This window comes from Geotrypetes seraphini, chromosome 1 (assembly GCF_902459505.1).
Source record: "Geotrypetes seraphini chromosome 1, aGeoSer1.1, whole genome shotgun sequence".
NCBI lineage: Eukaryota > Metazoa > Chordata > Amphibia > Gymnophiona > Dermophiidae > Geotrypetes > Geotrypetes seraphini.
Window position 1 is genome coordinate 500,165,367 of NC_047084.1, and position 15,230 is coordinate 500,180,596.

The 15,230-nt window shown below is 42.4% G+C and overlaps 1 protein-coding gene across 1 annotated transcript in view; it reads right to left on the reverse strand.

Annotated features, from left to right (window-relative positions):
- Positions 1 to 7,813: 7,813 nt before the first annotated feature.
- FRMD3 (FERM domain containing 3) overlaps positions 7,814 to 15,230 on the reverse strand; it is a 210,714-nt gene continuing 203,297 nt past the window's right edge. Inside the window, exon 14 of the mRNA XM_033927453.1 lies at positions 7,814 to 9,920. Coding sequence (XP_033783344.1) covers positions 9,325 to 9,920 — 596 coding nt within the window. The 3' untranslated portion in view covers positions 7,814 to 9,324. The remainder of the gene's footprint in view (positions 9,921 to 15,230) is intronic.

The following is a 15,230-nucleotide window of genomic DNA, read 5'->3' on the forward strand; positions in this document are numbered from 1 at the left end:
GTCTGATTGTGGTGGCTACCTTTCTACGTTCCCACCACCTTCAGGTGTTTCCTTACCTGGACGATTGGTTGATAAAGGCCAATTCTTCTCAGACAGTACTCCAGGCCACCAACCAGACCATCCTGTTTCTACAACTTCTGGGGTTCGAGATCAATCTACCCAAATCTCATCTCATCCCCACTCAGAGTCTTCAATTCATTGGAGCGGTGCTGGACACAGTCCTCATGAGAGCATTTCTGCCGTCCAACCGTCTTCACACTCTCCAATCTCTGTGTCAGCAGGTGCTTCATCAACGCTCCATCTCTGCCAAGCAAATGATGATACTCTTGGGTCACATGGCCTCCACAGTTCATGTCACACCCTTCGCACGTCTCCACCTGCGCACTCCTCAGTGGACCCTAGCGACCCAATGGTCCCAAGCGACGGATCCTTGCTCACGACACATATCTGTGACATCATCTCTTCATCAGTCTCTACAATGGTGGTTGATATCCTCAAATCTCTCCAGAGGTCTTTTGTTCCATCTACCTCCTCATCAACTTGTCATCACCACCGACGCCTCCCCTTATGCCTGGGGGGCTCATTTGAACGAATTCCAAACTCAAGGACTTTGGACAGCCCAGGAAATGAAACATCACATCAACTTCCTAGAACTCAGAGCGATGTTTTATGCCCTCAAGGCCTTCCAACATCTCTTTCCTCAGGTCCTCCTGCTGTGCACAGACAATCAAGTTGCGATGTACTACATCAACAAGCAGGGTGGGACAGGCTCTCGCCTCTTGTGCCAGGAAGCCTAGAAGATTCGGGCTTGGGCCACAAATCACCATCTATTCCTGAAAGCTATCTACATTCAGGGAGAACAGAATTCCTTAGCGGACAAGCTCAGCAGAATTCTCCAACCTCATGAGTGGACACTCGATCCTTTCACTCTACAATCCATCTTCGCTCAGTGGGGCACTCCTCAGATAGACCTCTTTGCAGCTCCTCACAATCATCAGCTGCCCCACTTCTGCTCCAGACTCTACTCTCCTCACCATCTGGCAGCGGATGCATTTCTCCTGGATTGGTCCAATCTCTTCCTGTATGCTTTCCCTCCTCTGCCTCTCATGCTCCGGACCTTGTTCAAGCTCAAGAGGGAACAGGCCACCATGATTCTGATTGCGCCACGGTGGCCCAGGCAATATTGGTTCTCCCTTCTACTTCAATTCAGTTCCAGGGAACCTATTCTACTTCCACAATTTCCTTCTCTGTTTACACAGCATCAGGAGACCCTTCTACATCCCAACCTCCAGTCTCTGCACCTGACAGCCTGGTATCTCTCGGGCTGACTTCGAATGATACTCTTTTGTCTCAGTCCTTTCGTTCTGTTCTGGATGCCTCCAGGAAACCTGCCACTCTGCAATGTTACCATCAGAAGTGGACACAGTTTTCTTCCTGGTGTCTTCTTCATCATCATAATCCTACGTCCCTTGCTGTGGAGACCTTGTTGGATTACCTTCTTTCTTTGTCTGACTCTGGTCTCAAGTCTTCTTCCATCAGAGTCCACCTCAGTGCTATTGCTGCTTTTCATGAGCCAGTCCATGGGAAACTCCTTTCAGCTCATCCCTTGGTCTCCAGATTCATGCGAGGTCTTTTCAATGTGAAACCACCTCTTAAAGCACCTTCTGTGATCTGGGATCTTAATGTGGTTCTCTCAGCCTTAATGAAGCCTCCGTTTGAACCTTTGGCCACGACTTCTTTCAAATTTCTCACTTGGAAGGTTCTCTTCCTGATTGCTCTCACCTCTGCCAGGAGGGTCAGTGAGCTACATGCACTAGTTGCAGACCCACCTTTTACGGTCTTTCATCATGACAAGATGCTTCTGCGTACACATCCAAAGTTTCTCTCTAAGGTTGTCTCTGAATTCCATCTCAACCAATCCATTGTGCTGCCTGTCTTCTTTCCGAAACCTCACTCTCATTCTGGAGAACAGGCTCTACATACTTTGGACTGTAAGAGGGCTCTCGCTTACTATTTAGAGCGTACTAAGCCCCACAGATCAGCTCCCCAACTCTTTCTGTCCTTTGATCCGAATAAATTGGGACGTCCTGTTTCTAAACGTACGTTGTCTAATTGGCTGGCAGCGTGCATTTCTTTCTGTTATGCTCAGACCGGACTGACACTGGAAGGTTCTGTCACGGCCCATAGAGTTCGAGCTATGGCAGCATCTGTAGCTTTCCTCCGCTCCACGCCTATTGAGGAAATCTGCAAGGCTGCTACTTGGTCCTCAGTTCATACTTTTACATCTCATTATTGTCTGGATGCATTCTCCAGACGGGATGGACACTTCGGCCAATCTGTTTTACAAAATTTGTTTTCCTAATGGCCAACCTTCCCACCATCCCTCTTTTTGTTAGCTTGGAGGTCACCCATCAGTCAAGAATATGCTGCCTGCTTGTCCTGGGATAAAGCACAGTTACTTACCGTAACAGGTGTTATCCAGGGACAGCAGGCAGATATTCTTGCATCCCACCCACCTCCCCGGGTTGGCTTCTTAGCTGGCTTATCCTAACTGGGGACCGCGCGCCTCCATCGGGCGGGAAGGCACTCGCGCGTGCGCGGTGCAGCCTGCTAGAACTTTCCAAGTTCTTAGAGTGCAATCACTCTAAAATTGTCCGTACCGGGGCTCCGTCGGTGCCGTCACCCATCAGTCAAGAATATCTGCCTGCTGTCCCTGGATAACACCTGTTACGGTAAGTAACTGTGCTAAATGCCAGTGGGAGGGATGTATTGGAATGTGAGTGTATGCATCCTTGAGGTCCAGGGCAGCTAATCAATCATATTGCTTCAGCAAAGGAAGAATTGCTGGAAGAGAAATCATCCTGAACTTTTCTTTCTTGAGGCAGGCATTGAGTGGTCTGAGGTCGAGAGTGGGACGAAGACCCTGCATCATTTTGGAGTTGAGGAAGAACTTGGAGTAGAATCCCTGGTTTGGCTGAGTAAGTGGCACTCCTTGATGGCATTGCTGTGGAGTAGAAGGGAGATCTCTGCTGCAAGTTGCAGAATGTGATGATGTAGGACCATGGACAGAGGTGGAGATTGGGAGGGTATGAAGTCGGGAAGGAAATTGAGGAAGTATCCTTGGGAAACTATGAAAAGGACTCATTGATCCATCGTGATGGCCTGCCAAGCCGAAAGGAATTGTGTTAGCCGGCCCCCCACTGGCAGATGGTCAAAATCTAGGGGTAGGTTTAAGAGCAAGAAGTTGAGATGTAGATGTTTGCTTCCTGTCACTAGTACGTTGTTTTGGGTTGAAAGGAGAAGACTGTGATCTCTGTAGGGTAGGATGATTATAAGGAGCAAATCTGTGTCATAGATAATACTGCTGAAAAATAATGTTGATGGTAAACTCTTTGGTATGAAAATGAAGAGGAAGGGCATCAAAATTGTTGAGATTGCTCTGAAGAGTATGCTGAGAGTTCTCTACTGGTCGAGGAATCTTCCTTAAGCTGTGAGACTGTAGCTTCTACTTTTTCTGCAAAAAACTGTCTCCCAGGCAGGGAGCATCCGTAAGTCTATCATGTAAGTCTTTTCTAAGATCAGATGCCCTAAGCCATGCCAAATGACTGGCAGCTATGGCTACAACTGCGGTGTGAGACGTCATGTCATAGGCATCATAGTTGGTCTTAATAAGATGGTAAGTGGATTCTTGAAGGGCAACGAGAAGATTTGGTATAGCTTCTGGGGAAGCGGCTACTAGGTGCTGCAGGATAGAATGTTGAAAATGCAGAATTTGTAGCTGGTGCGCAATGATCTTGGATAAGAGCATAGATCCCAGATATTCCTTGCGACCTATGGAGTCAAGGAGATGAAGATCCTTTCTAGGGGGGGCACGCTTAATGGTGATTTGGACATCTTAGGCTTTTTAATAGCTGATTCAGATACTATTGAGTGGTGAGGAAGTTGTTGAAGGTCATGACCAGGAAGGAGCCTTTTGGACCTTATATTTTAATTCCAAGCACTTGGAGGCTGTGGATACTGATAGTGGTTTTTGCTAATTAACTAACTGGAGGACCTGCAGAACTTGATGTATTGGAAGAGCAACAAGTTCCTTTATTGGAGTTTTACAGGATTGGAGGATGGCTTGAAAATCTTTGCTTCCTGTAGGTATTGCTGCTTGGCTAAAGTTAAGCAGACAAGATACCTTTTGTAAAAATTTTGTATAAGAGTATTCCTCCATTAGAACTTGCTGCATAGACGAGTGGTTGAGGAGGCTGCTCAGGATCTGAGACAGGAAGTACATCAGTTCCCGACCAAGTTGGAGAAGAGAGAGGACCTTGTGTTGGAGATGAACAAATGAGGGTACAAAGTTACCATGTCTCACCGCTTTTTAAATCTCACTGGCTCCCAATATTGCATAGAATAATTTACAAAATATGTCTGTTATCATTTAAGGCCCAACTCTATAAGTCTCCAGCCTTCATCAACAGGATTCTAATTCTCTATGCCTCCACTAGAATTCTTCGGCCTAATGACCAACATTTGCTAAACGTTCCATCACTTAAAACCATTAATACACGAAGACAATACATTTTTTCCGTCATGGACCCTCAATTGTGGGATTCCTTGCCAATCTACTTAAGGGAGGAAAGAAACATTGACAAATTTAAGAGTCAGTTAAAATGCTTTCTTTTTAAAGATGCATTTGACTGCTAGACATCATAAAAACAACCAAACCAAAACATAATTCCATCCTTTTTTAAACAGAACAAAAACCCCTCCTCTTGTAATTCTCCTTGATTGTCTCATTTGCCTCCAATTATTGTATTTCTATCCTACTTACCCTACTAGTCCCGTCTGTTTTGAAAGTCGTGTATTTGTTATATGAACTTTTTGTTCCCCTATGTATTGTTATAAACTATTTTTTAGAATTGCCCTGAATATATGATAGGGCGAGCAATCAAATTTTAAATAAACTTGAAACTTCTGGGGAAAATTGCAGGATACAGGCTGAGCAGTGTTGGGCCTTCAGGACTGGAAGAGTCTGAGAAGAAGCCTGACACAAACTAGCACTATCATGTAGAAAATGTTGAAGTAGCAGGAAAAAATTTGAAGCAACCTGCATGGAGCCTGAGCCCTGAGAAGGGAGTTCTGGTAGGGCAGAAGGAAGAGGACGCAGGAACATGTTCTTGAAGAGGGGAAGGAGGAGAGGTCCCCTGTTTAGATTTTCCCTTAACAGACCTTGAAGGGTTACCTGTAGCCACTGAGATCTGTTGAATTAGATCAGAAAAGGACCGCAAGGCCGAGACTGAGCCCTCAGGAGCCTTCACTGGCACCTCAGCTAAAGCTAGAGCTTCATATTAAAGATGCCACTGCCGGAGGTGAAAGAATTGAGCCTCTTTCCATCGTCAGGAGCTTCTTTTTCTTATGGCCTGCCAATTCTGCCAGTTTTTTTGTGTCAGACGGCATCGGCAGCTGTTGGCTTCCCTCCCCTTGCGGTATCAAGACAATGCCCTGGGGGGGAGAGAGGGAGCGAGCAGTGATATGTGTGGCTTTGCTGCCTTCTTTGATGTTCCAGCATGAAGCACTGACTGGAAATCGCCATTCATTGTGGTTGAAGTGAGAAGAGAGAAAACTCAGGGACCTAGTGCCTACCTAAAAATATCGGCGCTGCTTCAGAGGCAATGTTCGATGGTAGAAAATGCTCTAGAAGTAAGTAAATAAATAAATACTGTCTTTTAAAAAAAATATATATATATATAGTTTCTTCAGGGTTTTTTTTTCCTAACTAGAAGGATTTAAAAGATGAATTTAAGGTATCATCTCCTATTAAATAATTATTACTATTTTTTTTTATTTTATTTTTTTAGGAAAAGAGGGGAGAGCTGTAAACTGTCAGGAGCGGTTGAAGAAAAAACTGACAAGCTGAAGGAAGGGGCTGTAGGTGTAGGTGTAGGTGCACTGCACATGCCCAGTAAGCTCAAAAGCTTACCTAGTTAGGGGAGAGCACTGGCACTCAGGCTCAGTCAGAGGACTTCACCAACAAGTATGCCTGCATATCCCCTGCTTGTCTCTAGAGAACATGTCTTTCATGCACTGCATAATTGAGCTCTGGACTTTGTTGGAGAACGATGTGGTGAAAGCAGTTAGTGTAGCTGGGTTTACAAAAGGACTGGACAAGTTCCTGGAGGGAAAATTCAGAAACCTCTATTAAGGTAGGCCTGGAGAAAGCCACTCTTATTACTGAGGGTAAGCAACATGAAATCTGTCAACTTTGGTGGATCCTGGCAAGTACTTGTGATCTGGAGTGGCTGTTTTTAGAAACAGCATACTGAGTTAGTTAGACCTTTGGTTTGAACAAGTATGTTCATATGTAGTCATTTCTGCATTAACCCCGTAACATTTTGTTATATTCAGGTACCAAGAAGGGGAACCTACTGTGAGCCAAATAGAAATAGAGCTAGTGTAAATGTTCATACCTAGATTGCCAAAAAATTAGTTTAAATTGTACTAGTCTATAATTTACACATGTAACTGCATGCCCCACCCAGAATGCCCATGTGGATGCTCACCTTCAAACTACACGCCAGGGCATTTTAGTGCCAATTTGCAGAATAGTATACAGTATAATCAAAATGTTAGCAATCTGGTCATTTACATGCATCTTGGCATCTAAATATAGGTGCACTTTAATGGAATTACCCTCTAACAGCTAACATGAAATAGAGTGAAAATGGGTGAAGAATGAGCAAGGAGTGTACCTTACGGTTAATGCAGAGGTAGTTAAATACAGTGCAGTTAATATCACCTAATGAGGTGTAGCTAACTGCAGTGTTATCTGCAATCCAGTTAATATGCAGTAAAAATATTTCCTCTGGTTAACTGTATGGAAAGTGTTGGCAGTGCTCCAACAGTTAACATAGAGGGTTTGCAGTTGCCACATGATAATTTTAGCAGTTTACACTGTAAACTGGAAGGGTTCTGATGCAAATCAACTCTACAAAACAACCTAGAGGGTTTCAAGGAAGCTTTTTTATTGCATAAGTACTCAGTTGAGTTTTTGATAACAAAACTAGCATTACTAATGCTTAGGAGACAGGAAAGAGTTTATAAGTGTGCAATAGACTGTTTTTAATCTTTTATATTTCCCCCTTCTAATATATTAGTGCAATCTACAAATTTCCAACCATGAGATAAATCCAAAGAAGATTAAACCTGATGGATTAACATTTTCCTTGAATGAAACTGTGGGCGTAATTAGTAAGACTTTTTTTTCCTATAAATCTGGACCTAGGTAACTAAGAAGCTCTTTTACTAAACTGAAGTGACATTTTTAACTACCATGTCTTAAAGTGGGATTTTATCACGCAGCAGTTACCTCTTTTAATGCGCAGTCTATTGGGATCTTCCCCACTCTTTTCTATTGCAGATTGAGCATTAACATTCAGGTTGTGCAGTACACGCTCCTAGTCAACGCAGAAGCACTTAGCACATCCTATTTAGAAGATGATCCTGCATTAAGTTCAGGTTAGGCAGTTATCATGCAGTAAGCGCAGTGTATTAACTGCTAAACTCCTTCCATGCCATGCCGCAGACAAAATCCAACTTAATGCATGGGTTAACACACTCTAACTATGAAATATTGCAAAGTACCTTAAAATGGCTCTGTGCTAGTAGTTGCTGACACGCCTAAGTGCTTACCGTGGTTTACTAGAAGGGCCCTAAATAAACATGCATGTTAATGTTGTATTTAACCCCTTTTAATTTGTTCTCTCTCTCCCCCCCCCCCCCCGCCCCCGTGTGTGTGTATATATACACACACACAAGTATACAGAGAGAGGATATTTCATGCTGCCAGATAACAGCGCTGTTTTCTCTCCAATTGCAGCTACAACCACATTTACTATTAAAGAGAATGAGACAAATTAGAATGAAAGTTTGAATCCTTTATCACTTGGTGTTTGTTGATAAATCAATGGGAATACATCATTTTCCCAACAGTTTGATCCTGTCCCTCATTCAAATTGTTAGAACAGAGTACAAGAGCAATTGAGTACAAGCTGATTCACATGGACGCTTTATCTACCACTTCCTATGTCTTCATCTTTCTTTTATTCCTTCCCTTCTCGTATACACTTAGGCCAACAATCTGTCTACCACTTTACAATACTGCTTTCCTTCTCTTGAAAGACTTTCTGATGACTTTGATGTAATAATGCAAGACAAAAAAAGAGGCAAAGGATCCCAACACATCCAGTCAAAGACCTGCATCAGATTCTTGTTCTTGCATACTACACTACTGTAAAATCTACCAACATCCCCCATCAATTCACTTCCCAGCCCCCTTAACTCAGTGTTTTAACTGTGTGTGTGTTCACATTATTTAACTAAAACACTTAAGAAAACAGATCTTTAAAGAACATTAAAAATTGTATTATGTGCCCTTGTGCATTAATTGTACCAATCTGTACACTCAAATAATTTAAGAAGACTTGGTTTTCGCTAAAAAGTTACCAAAATATTCAACATATAAATGTACAAAATAAAAACAGCATAAACATTGTTTTTAAAGGCATTGGTTAAGAGACTGTTGCACTAAGGATCATATTCAAATGATACTAGCTGGACAAACATGCCCCCCATCCGGCTTTTTAAATCTGTCATAGTCATGCTGATTCTGAAATGTAACACAAAAAGATTTTAAAAATAAAAACTGTCAGTACTGCCCCACCTTGCATAGCAGGAAAGCAGTAGATATTTAAGGAAATAATTTTAAATATAAATATTATATATACAGGTAGTTGTCGACCTACGACCACAATTGGTTCCAACTGCTAGGTCGTAAGTGGATCATGACATAAGTCGGCCTATGTTAAATTAAGGCAAGAATATTAGACTGGGTAATGATATTTCAATAATTTTAAAGCAATCTGTTAATATTTTCTTTCTTCTGAGAATGGAAGTCACGTCGTAAGGTCGAACAGTCATAACTTGGATAGGTCGTAAGTCGATGACTACCTGTATGTGTGTGTGTGTGTAAATAAATATAAATGTGTGTGTATACTGTATGTGTATATATATATATATATATATATATGTATACACATACATGAGTATATATATATATATATATATATATATATATCTTTACCATTTTTGAACTAATGAGTAAAACAATTCTGCTTAAATGCCTTAGAAAATGGTCAGAGCATATATAGTGTGTATGAAATAAAATGATCCTTACTAACAGCTTGTTGCCTTTAGACTCAGAGCATGGTGAGGGTACAGCCTGAACTTTTAAACATTTGTTTTAAATAAAGCCCTCAGCTGCACAGCATATTCACTTCAAGAGCTGCCCACTAAGTTGAAAAAGAAATTTATTTTACAAGCTACCCAGTGCCTCAGAGGACAGTAATATTCATTATGAAACTGCTCAAATTCTGGTGTTTGACGTATTTCATGAAGAAAAGAGATGTCAACATCTGATTCCAAAAGCACCAGTAAAAGTGGAAACACCACGAACAGCAGTCCAAGCCCCACAAAAAGAAGTCTTGAAAAACTCTTCACAAAAGCGTTCAGTTGCATATTGCCCATCAGAATGTCACAGCTCCATGTCAGAGCTCTTCCGGCTTCTTTCATCTCCTCTTCCTCTGCAATCAGAAAGGCGTTTTCATCTGCATCCAGCTCCTCAAAGGAATCTGTATCATCTCTGTCAACTTCTGGTCTTAAGGTGCTTTCAAAAAGCATGTCAACTTCTTCCAGTGGGGTTGGGAGCAAACTCACACTTGGGTTGTAGATCAGTTCTGAAATGGTTAAAGGTTCCTCCTGGATTGTTTCTTCCTCTTCACTCCTGAAGTCTAATGTTTCTCCTGAATCTCTACAAGGGGAGTCACTAGTTACTGGAGAGGAACTGTCTTCCTTCTGCTTGAGAAACAGGACATCTAACAACCCAAAAAAAGAATATGAGATCAGAAATCTGTGTTTACTACTATAAAGCTAAGATGTGATTAAAGATTAACTACACAAATAGAAACGTGTAGTTTTTCATGTATGATTTAAAATTTATAAGCCACCTTTACGAATATATTCACAAAAGTCAGGTACAACAAATTTTGACAGTGAAACTATTTCACAAAATGTGTTTTTCACAGAGAAAAGCATCCAAACAATTGCATAAGGTGGCATTTGGACATTTTGTTTGCTGAAAACATCCAAATTGCCATTTTCAAAACTAATTTATGGACAGTTTTCTGTGCTGTTTATCTTCAGTGTGTCTAAATCTCACAGGGGACACATTAGAGAGTTGTTTTAGGTAGGATTAGGGCAGACTTATTTTTTGGACATTTTCCTGCAATAATGGAACATTTCAAAAAACGTCCAGTGCAAAACTTGAACGCTTGAGGCTAGACCTTTTTCAATAATGAATATGTGCCAAAAAGGTAACCAAACTGACCAGATGAAGGCATGGTCCCCCCTTACACTCCCAGCGGTCACTGATGCCACTCTCAATATGTGAATGAAATAATGCTTACCAACCTGCAGGACAGCTTCAGATGTTATGGAAAGAGGAAGTTGCATCACTGGAAGCGGGCCTGCCTACCAAAAGCCCTGAGGCTGCCTGATGGAATCGCTAAACTAATGCTAGTGGCAGCTGTGTGGGGAAGTTAAAAGCACACAGTAAAATGCTGCAGGGGAAGGAGAGGTACTGCTGGATAAGGAAAAGGGAGAGGGAAAGGTGCTGCTGAACAAGGGAGGAGGGAAAGGGAAGGGAGAAGAGGTGCTGCTGAACCTGGCAGGAGGGAATGGAAAGGTGCTGCTGGACTTAAAGGAGAAGAGGAGGGAAGGGAGAGGTGCTGCACTATGCCTGCTGATAACCCAGAAGTTTCTCCTCTGTTGGGTCCCACCCTCTGTCAGAACTTCCTGTTTCTGCCCGGGCATGATATGACAGAGGAGAGGCTTCCAAGTTAGTGGCAGGCAGCGTATAGGAATCGGTGCCACTAACATGTAGGGAGGGAGGGAAGGAAAAATGTTGCAGGAAGGATGAGAGTGGCGAGAGAGGGAAAAATGGGCATGGAATGGAGGAGAGGGTGAGATGATGCATATGGAGAGAGCATATTAGTTTTGAGTGGGGTTGGGGGCAGGGAAGGAAGGAAGGAAAATTGTTGCAGGAGGGGGTGAGTGATGAGAGAGGAAGAAATGAACATGGAGTGGAGGAGAGGGATAAATGGTGCATGTGGTGAAAGCATGTTAATTGTAAGTGGTACTGGAGAGGAGAGAAGGAAAATTGTTATAGGAGGGATGAGAGTAGTGAGAAAGAAAAATGGTATCATTCCTTTCAAATTTTTAATTTTTTTTCAATTTTCATCGGCCTTTGGGCCCTTTTCCACCTCTTAGCAGGCCAGTGATATCAAGCCTTTTTCGGTCTTACAATCACTCAACATCCATTATGATTGAGTCCATCAAATTCGCTGTAGCTGTTTATCTATTGATGTCCAAGCCTTCAAGTGGCTTCAAGAAGAATACTCAGTGCAACAGGACCATCTTGGTCACCAACCCTCATAACTGGTGTCGCCAGTGTCTTGGTTCTGAGCATTGGGTGGACTCTTGTGCCTGTTGCTATCAGCTTCTTTAAAGGCTCGGATCTTGCAGCAGGATAAGCTCTTCAGAACATCCAACTCATCCATGTCTACTCTACCTGCAGCGAACAACTGCCACTCTCCAGATGCATCGAATCGGCGGCCCGTTCAGTGTCGGACGCAGAGGTACCACCAGTTACATCACCACCTAAAAATGCTTAGAAGCGTTCCCATGCCTCACCTTTTTGGCATATATCGGCATCTGCTCAAGCATCGAGTCAATGCATGCCAAACGCTGGCATAAAAAGTCAAGGTCTTCATATTTGCAGTTGGTGTCTCCTTGGAGGTGTGCCTCTTCATTTAGGTCCCCAATGCCTCGACACCCTGCAGCACCGACTGTAATGACAACACTTTCAGTACTGGTGTTGACCTTGCAAGACCAAATAAAGGAGCTTCTTCAAAGGGAGTTTGCTATTTATGGCACAACCAGTCCAAATTCCTCCCTCAGATCCATCGGTACCGACCCAACCCGAGCATTGCTCCACAAGTGACTCAGGTACTGGATCCTGCTCAGCTCAGCAGCATCATTCTACTAAATCTTGGTCACCTCGATGTTGAAGCATTTCTTCTCGATCTACATCGGATTGGCACCGTGGTACCGATAGGAATACCTCTCGACACCACCAATCTTCTTCACAATGTCATTCCTCTATACATCACTGATCTTGACGGTCTCCATCTCTAAGGTTCTCACCTCCTTTGCCAAGAAACAATTCAAATCTGGCATTGGGCCATCCCATGAAACATCTTTCTCAAAGCTGTGTACCTAGCAAGCAAACAGAACACACTAGCGGACAAGTTGAGCAGATACCTTCAATATCGTGAGTGGTCCCTGAATTTCAAAACAGTACATCACATTTTCTCAACATGGGGAACCCCTCAGATAGATCTGTTTGCCTCTCCCATCAATCACAAACTTCCACAGTTTTGCTCCAGACTTCACTCGCCTCATTGCCTGGAGTCTGATGCATTCCTACTAGACTAGACAAACACATTTCTCTATGCATTTGCTCTAAAACCTTTAATAGGAAAACTTCTATTCAAACTCATACAGGAGCAAGCTATTATGATTCTCATGGCTCTGAGGTGGCCAAGACAACCCTGGTTCAATCTTCTTCTTCAACTCACCCCCTTTTTTACTAAGGTGTGCTAACCGATTAGCGCACGCTAATCAAATTAGTGTGCGTTAAATGCTAATGCATCCATAAACTAACATGCATGTGTTAGCATTTAGCACACGCTAAATCGATTAGCGCACGCTAATTGGTTAGCGCACCTTAGTAAAAGAGAGCCTAACTGTTAGGGAACCCATACCTCTACAGATTTTCCCAACTCTTCTGACTTAGAACAAGGGGATCCCTTCTCCACCCCAATCTATGTTCACTAGCTCTCATAGCTTGGTACCTCTCTCCCAGCAAGTAAATAAATTCAATTTCTCCACTCCAATATCAGCTATTATAGATGCTGCCAGGAAACCATCCATACAATGCTGCTACCAACTCAAGTGGACCCGTTTCACCCTATGGTGTAACCAGCACACTTTGCTTCCAGATAAGTGTCCTCTGTCATCAGTATTGGACTACCTCTTACATCTCTCCAACTCTGGTCTAAAGATTACTTTGATGAGGGTGCCATTAGTGCCTTTCACATTCCTCTCAGTGATAAACCTCTGGCTACACACCCGCTGGTTTGCAGATTTATGAAAAGACTGTTACTTGCAAAACCCCCAATCAAGCCTTCTCTAGTTGCTTGGGACCTCAACATTATCCTTTCAACTTTAATGAAGCCACCATATGAGTCACTGGCATCTTCATCATTCAAATATCTAACATGGAAAGTGGTCTTCTTAATCTGCATCACTTCAGCCCAATGAGTCAGTGAGCTCCAAGCACTAGTTTCAGATCCACCTTATACAACATTCTACAATGACAGAGTTTTCCTTCATACTCATCCCAAATTCCTACCAAAAGTAATTTCAGAATTTCATCTCAACCAGTCTATAGTTCTGCCTGTCTTCTTCCCACAACCACATTCCCATCCCGGTGAAACTGCTCTCCAGACACTGGACTGTAAACATGCTTTAGCTTATTATTTACATCGGACAAAGCCTCATAGAACCTCAGCTCAATTATTCATCTCATTTGATCCTAATAGACTGGGAGCTCCTGTAACCAAGAGAACACTTTCTACATGGCTAGCAGAATGTATTTCCTTCTGCTATGCTCGGGCTGGGTTACCATTGGAAGGTTGTGTCACTGCACATAAAGTTAGAGCAATGGCAGCTTCCATAGCTTTTCTCCATTACAGTCCTATTGAAGAAATCAGTAAAGCTGCCACCTGGTCCTCAATACATACTTTCACATCCCATTACTCCAGATGGGACAGTTGGTTTGGCAAAGCAGTTCTGCAAAATTTATTTTCTGTTTAGATTCCAACTTCCCTCCATCCCTTTACTGTGAGCTAGGGAGTCCCATCTTTGAGAATATGCTGCCTGCTTGTCCTGGAATAAAGCATAGTTGCTTACCAGTAACAGGTATTATCCAGGGACAGCAGGCAGTTATTCTTACAACACTCCCACCTCTCCTAGTTGGAAACTGATGGTCCTACGAGCTGACTTGTATACCGTGCTCATGCACGGTATAGGCAGTCTTGAGACTACTAAAGAAGTTAAAGTGACAATACATTTTAGCATTGTCCGTATCGAGTTCCGTGGATGACATTACCCATCTGTAAGAATATGTGCCTGCTGTCCCTGAATAACACCTGTTACAGGTAAGTAACTGTACTTTAACCCCCCTCATGATTTATAATAAAATGCCACAGTTCGTCTCTTCTTCGGATTGAAGAAATTCAATCATGTGTTCCCTTATTATCGGGAACTTCATTGGTTGCCTGTCAAGGTCCATGTTAAATTTAAGTTTGGCTGCCTTTGTTATAAAGTCTTATTTGGTCTACTAACTATTTAGTTGATTCATTTGCCATTGCTCATTCAACTCGTATGCGAAAATCTCATGGTCTCTTTAAATTTCCTCCAATAAAAGGTTGTCATTATAAAAAGTGTCATCAACTTCTTCTCTCTTTTCAGGCAGCACTTTGGGACTTGACGTCTCTATTAAAGAGTTCAGAGTCCTACCACCATTTTTGAAAACAATTGAAGACATATTTGTTTCCTAAATAATCATTATTCTTAATGATTATATGTTTTTTAACTTTGCTCACCAGTTATGTGGTATAGAAACTATATGTTATGTATGTTAAAATTATTAGAGTGAATTACCAGCCTGCTTTTTAAGTTACAGTATTTTGTTTTGTGTGAAGTTAGCAGAGGAATTCTTTGAGCAGCCGGTTAATCTATCCATATACAGTAGACTAGCTCTGGTAGATCAGTGTCCCAGAACCCTGAAAATACAGGGACAGGGGAAATTTAAATTTTTCCTATTCACTCTCTTTTTATCTGATAGTGTCTTCCTGCCTGCCTTCTGTGAACACAGCCAGCCACAGGGTACCACAGGATGCCAGAGGTTACATTAAATTACAAAAATACATGAAAGAAAATTACTTTCAAGAAACAGATATACTCAAAATTTCTATGGTCCACCTAATGATGGGGGAGGA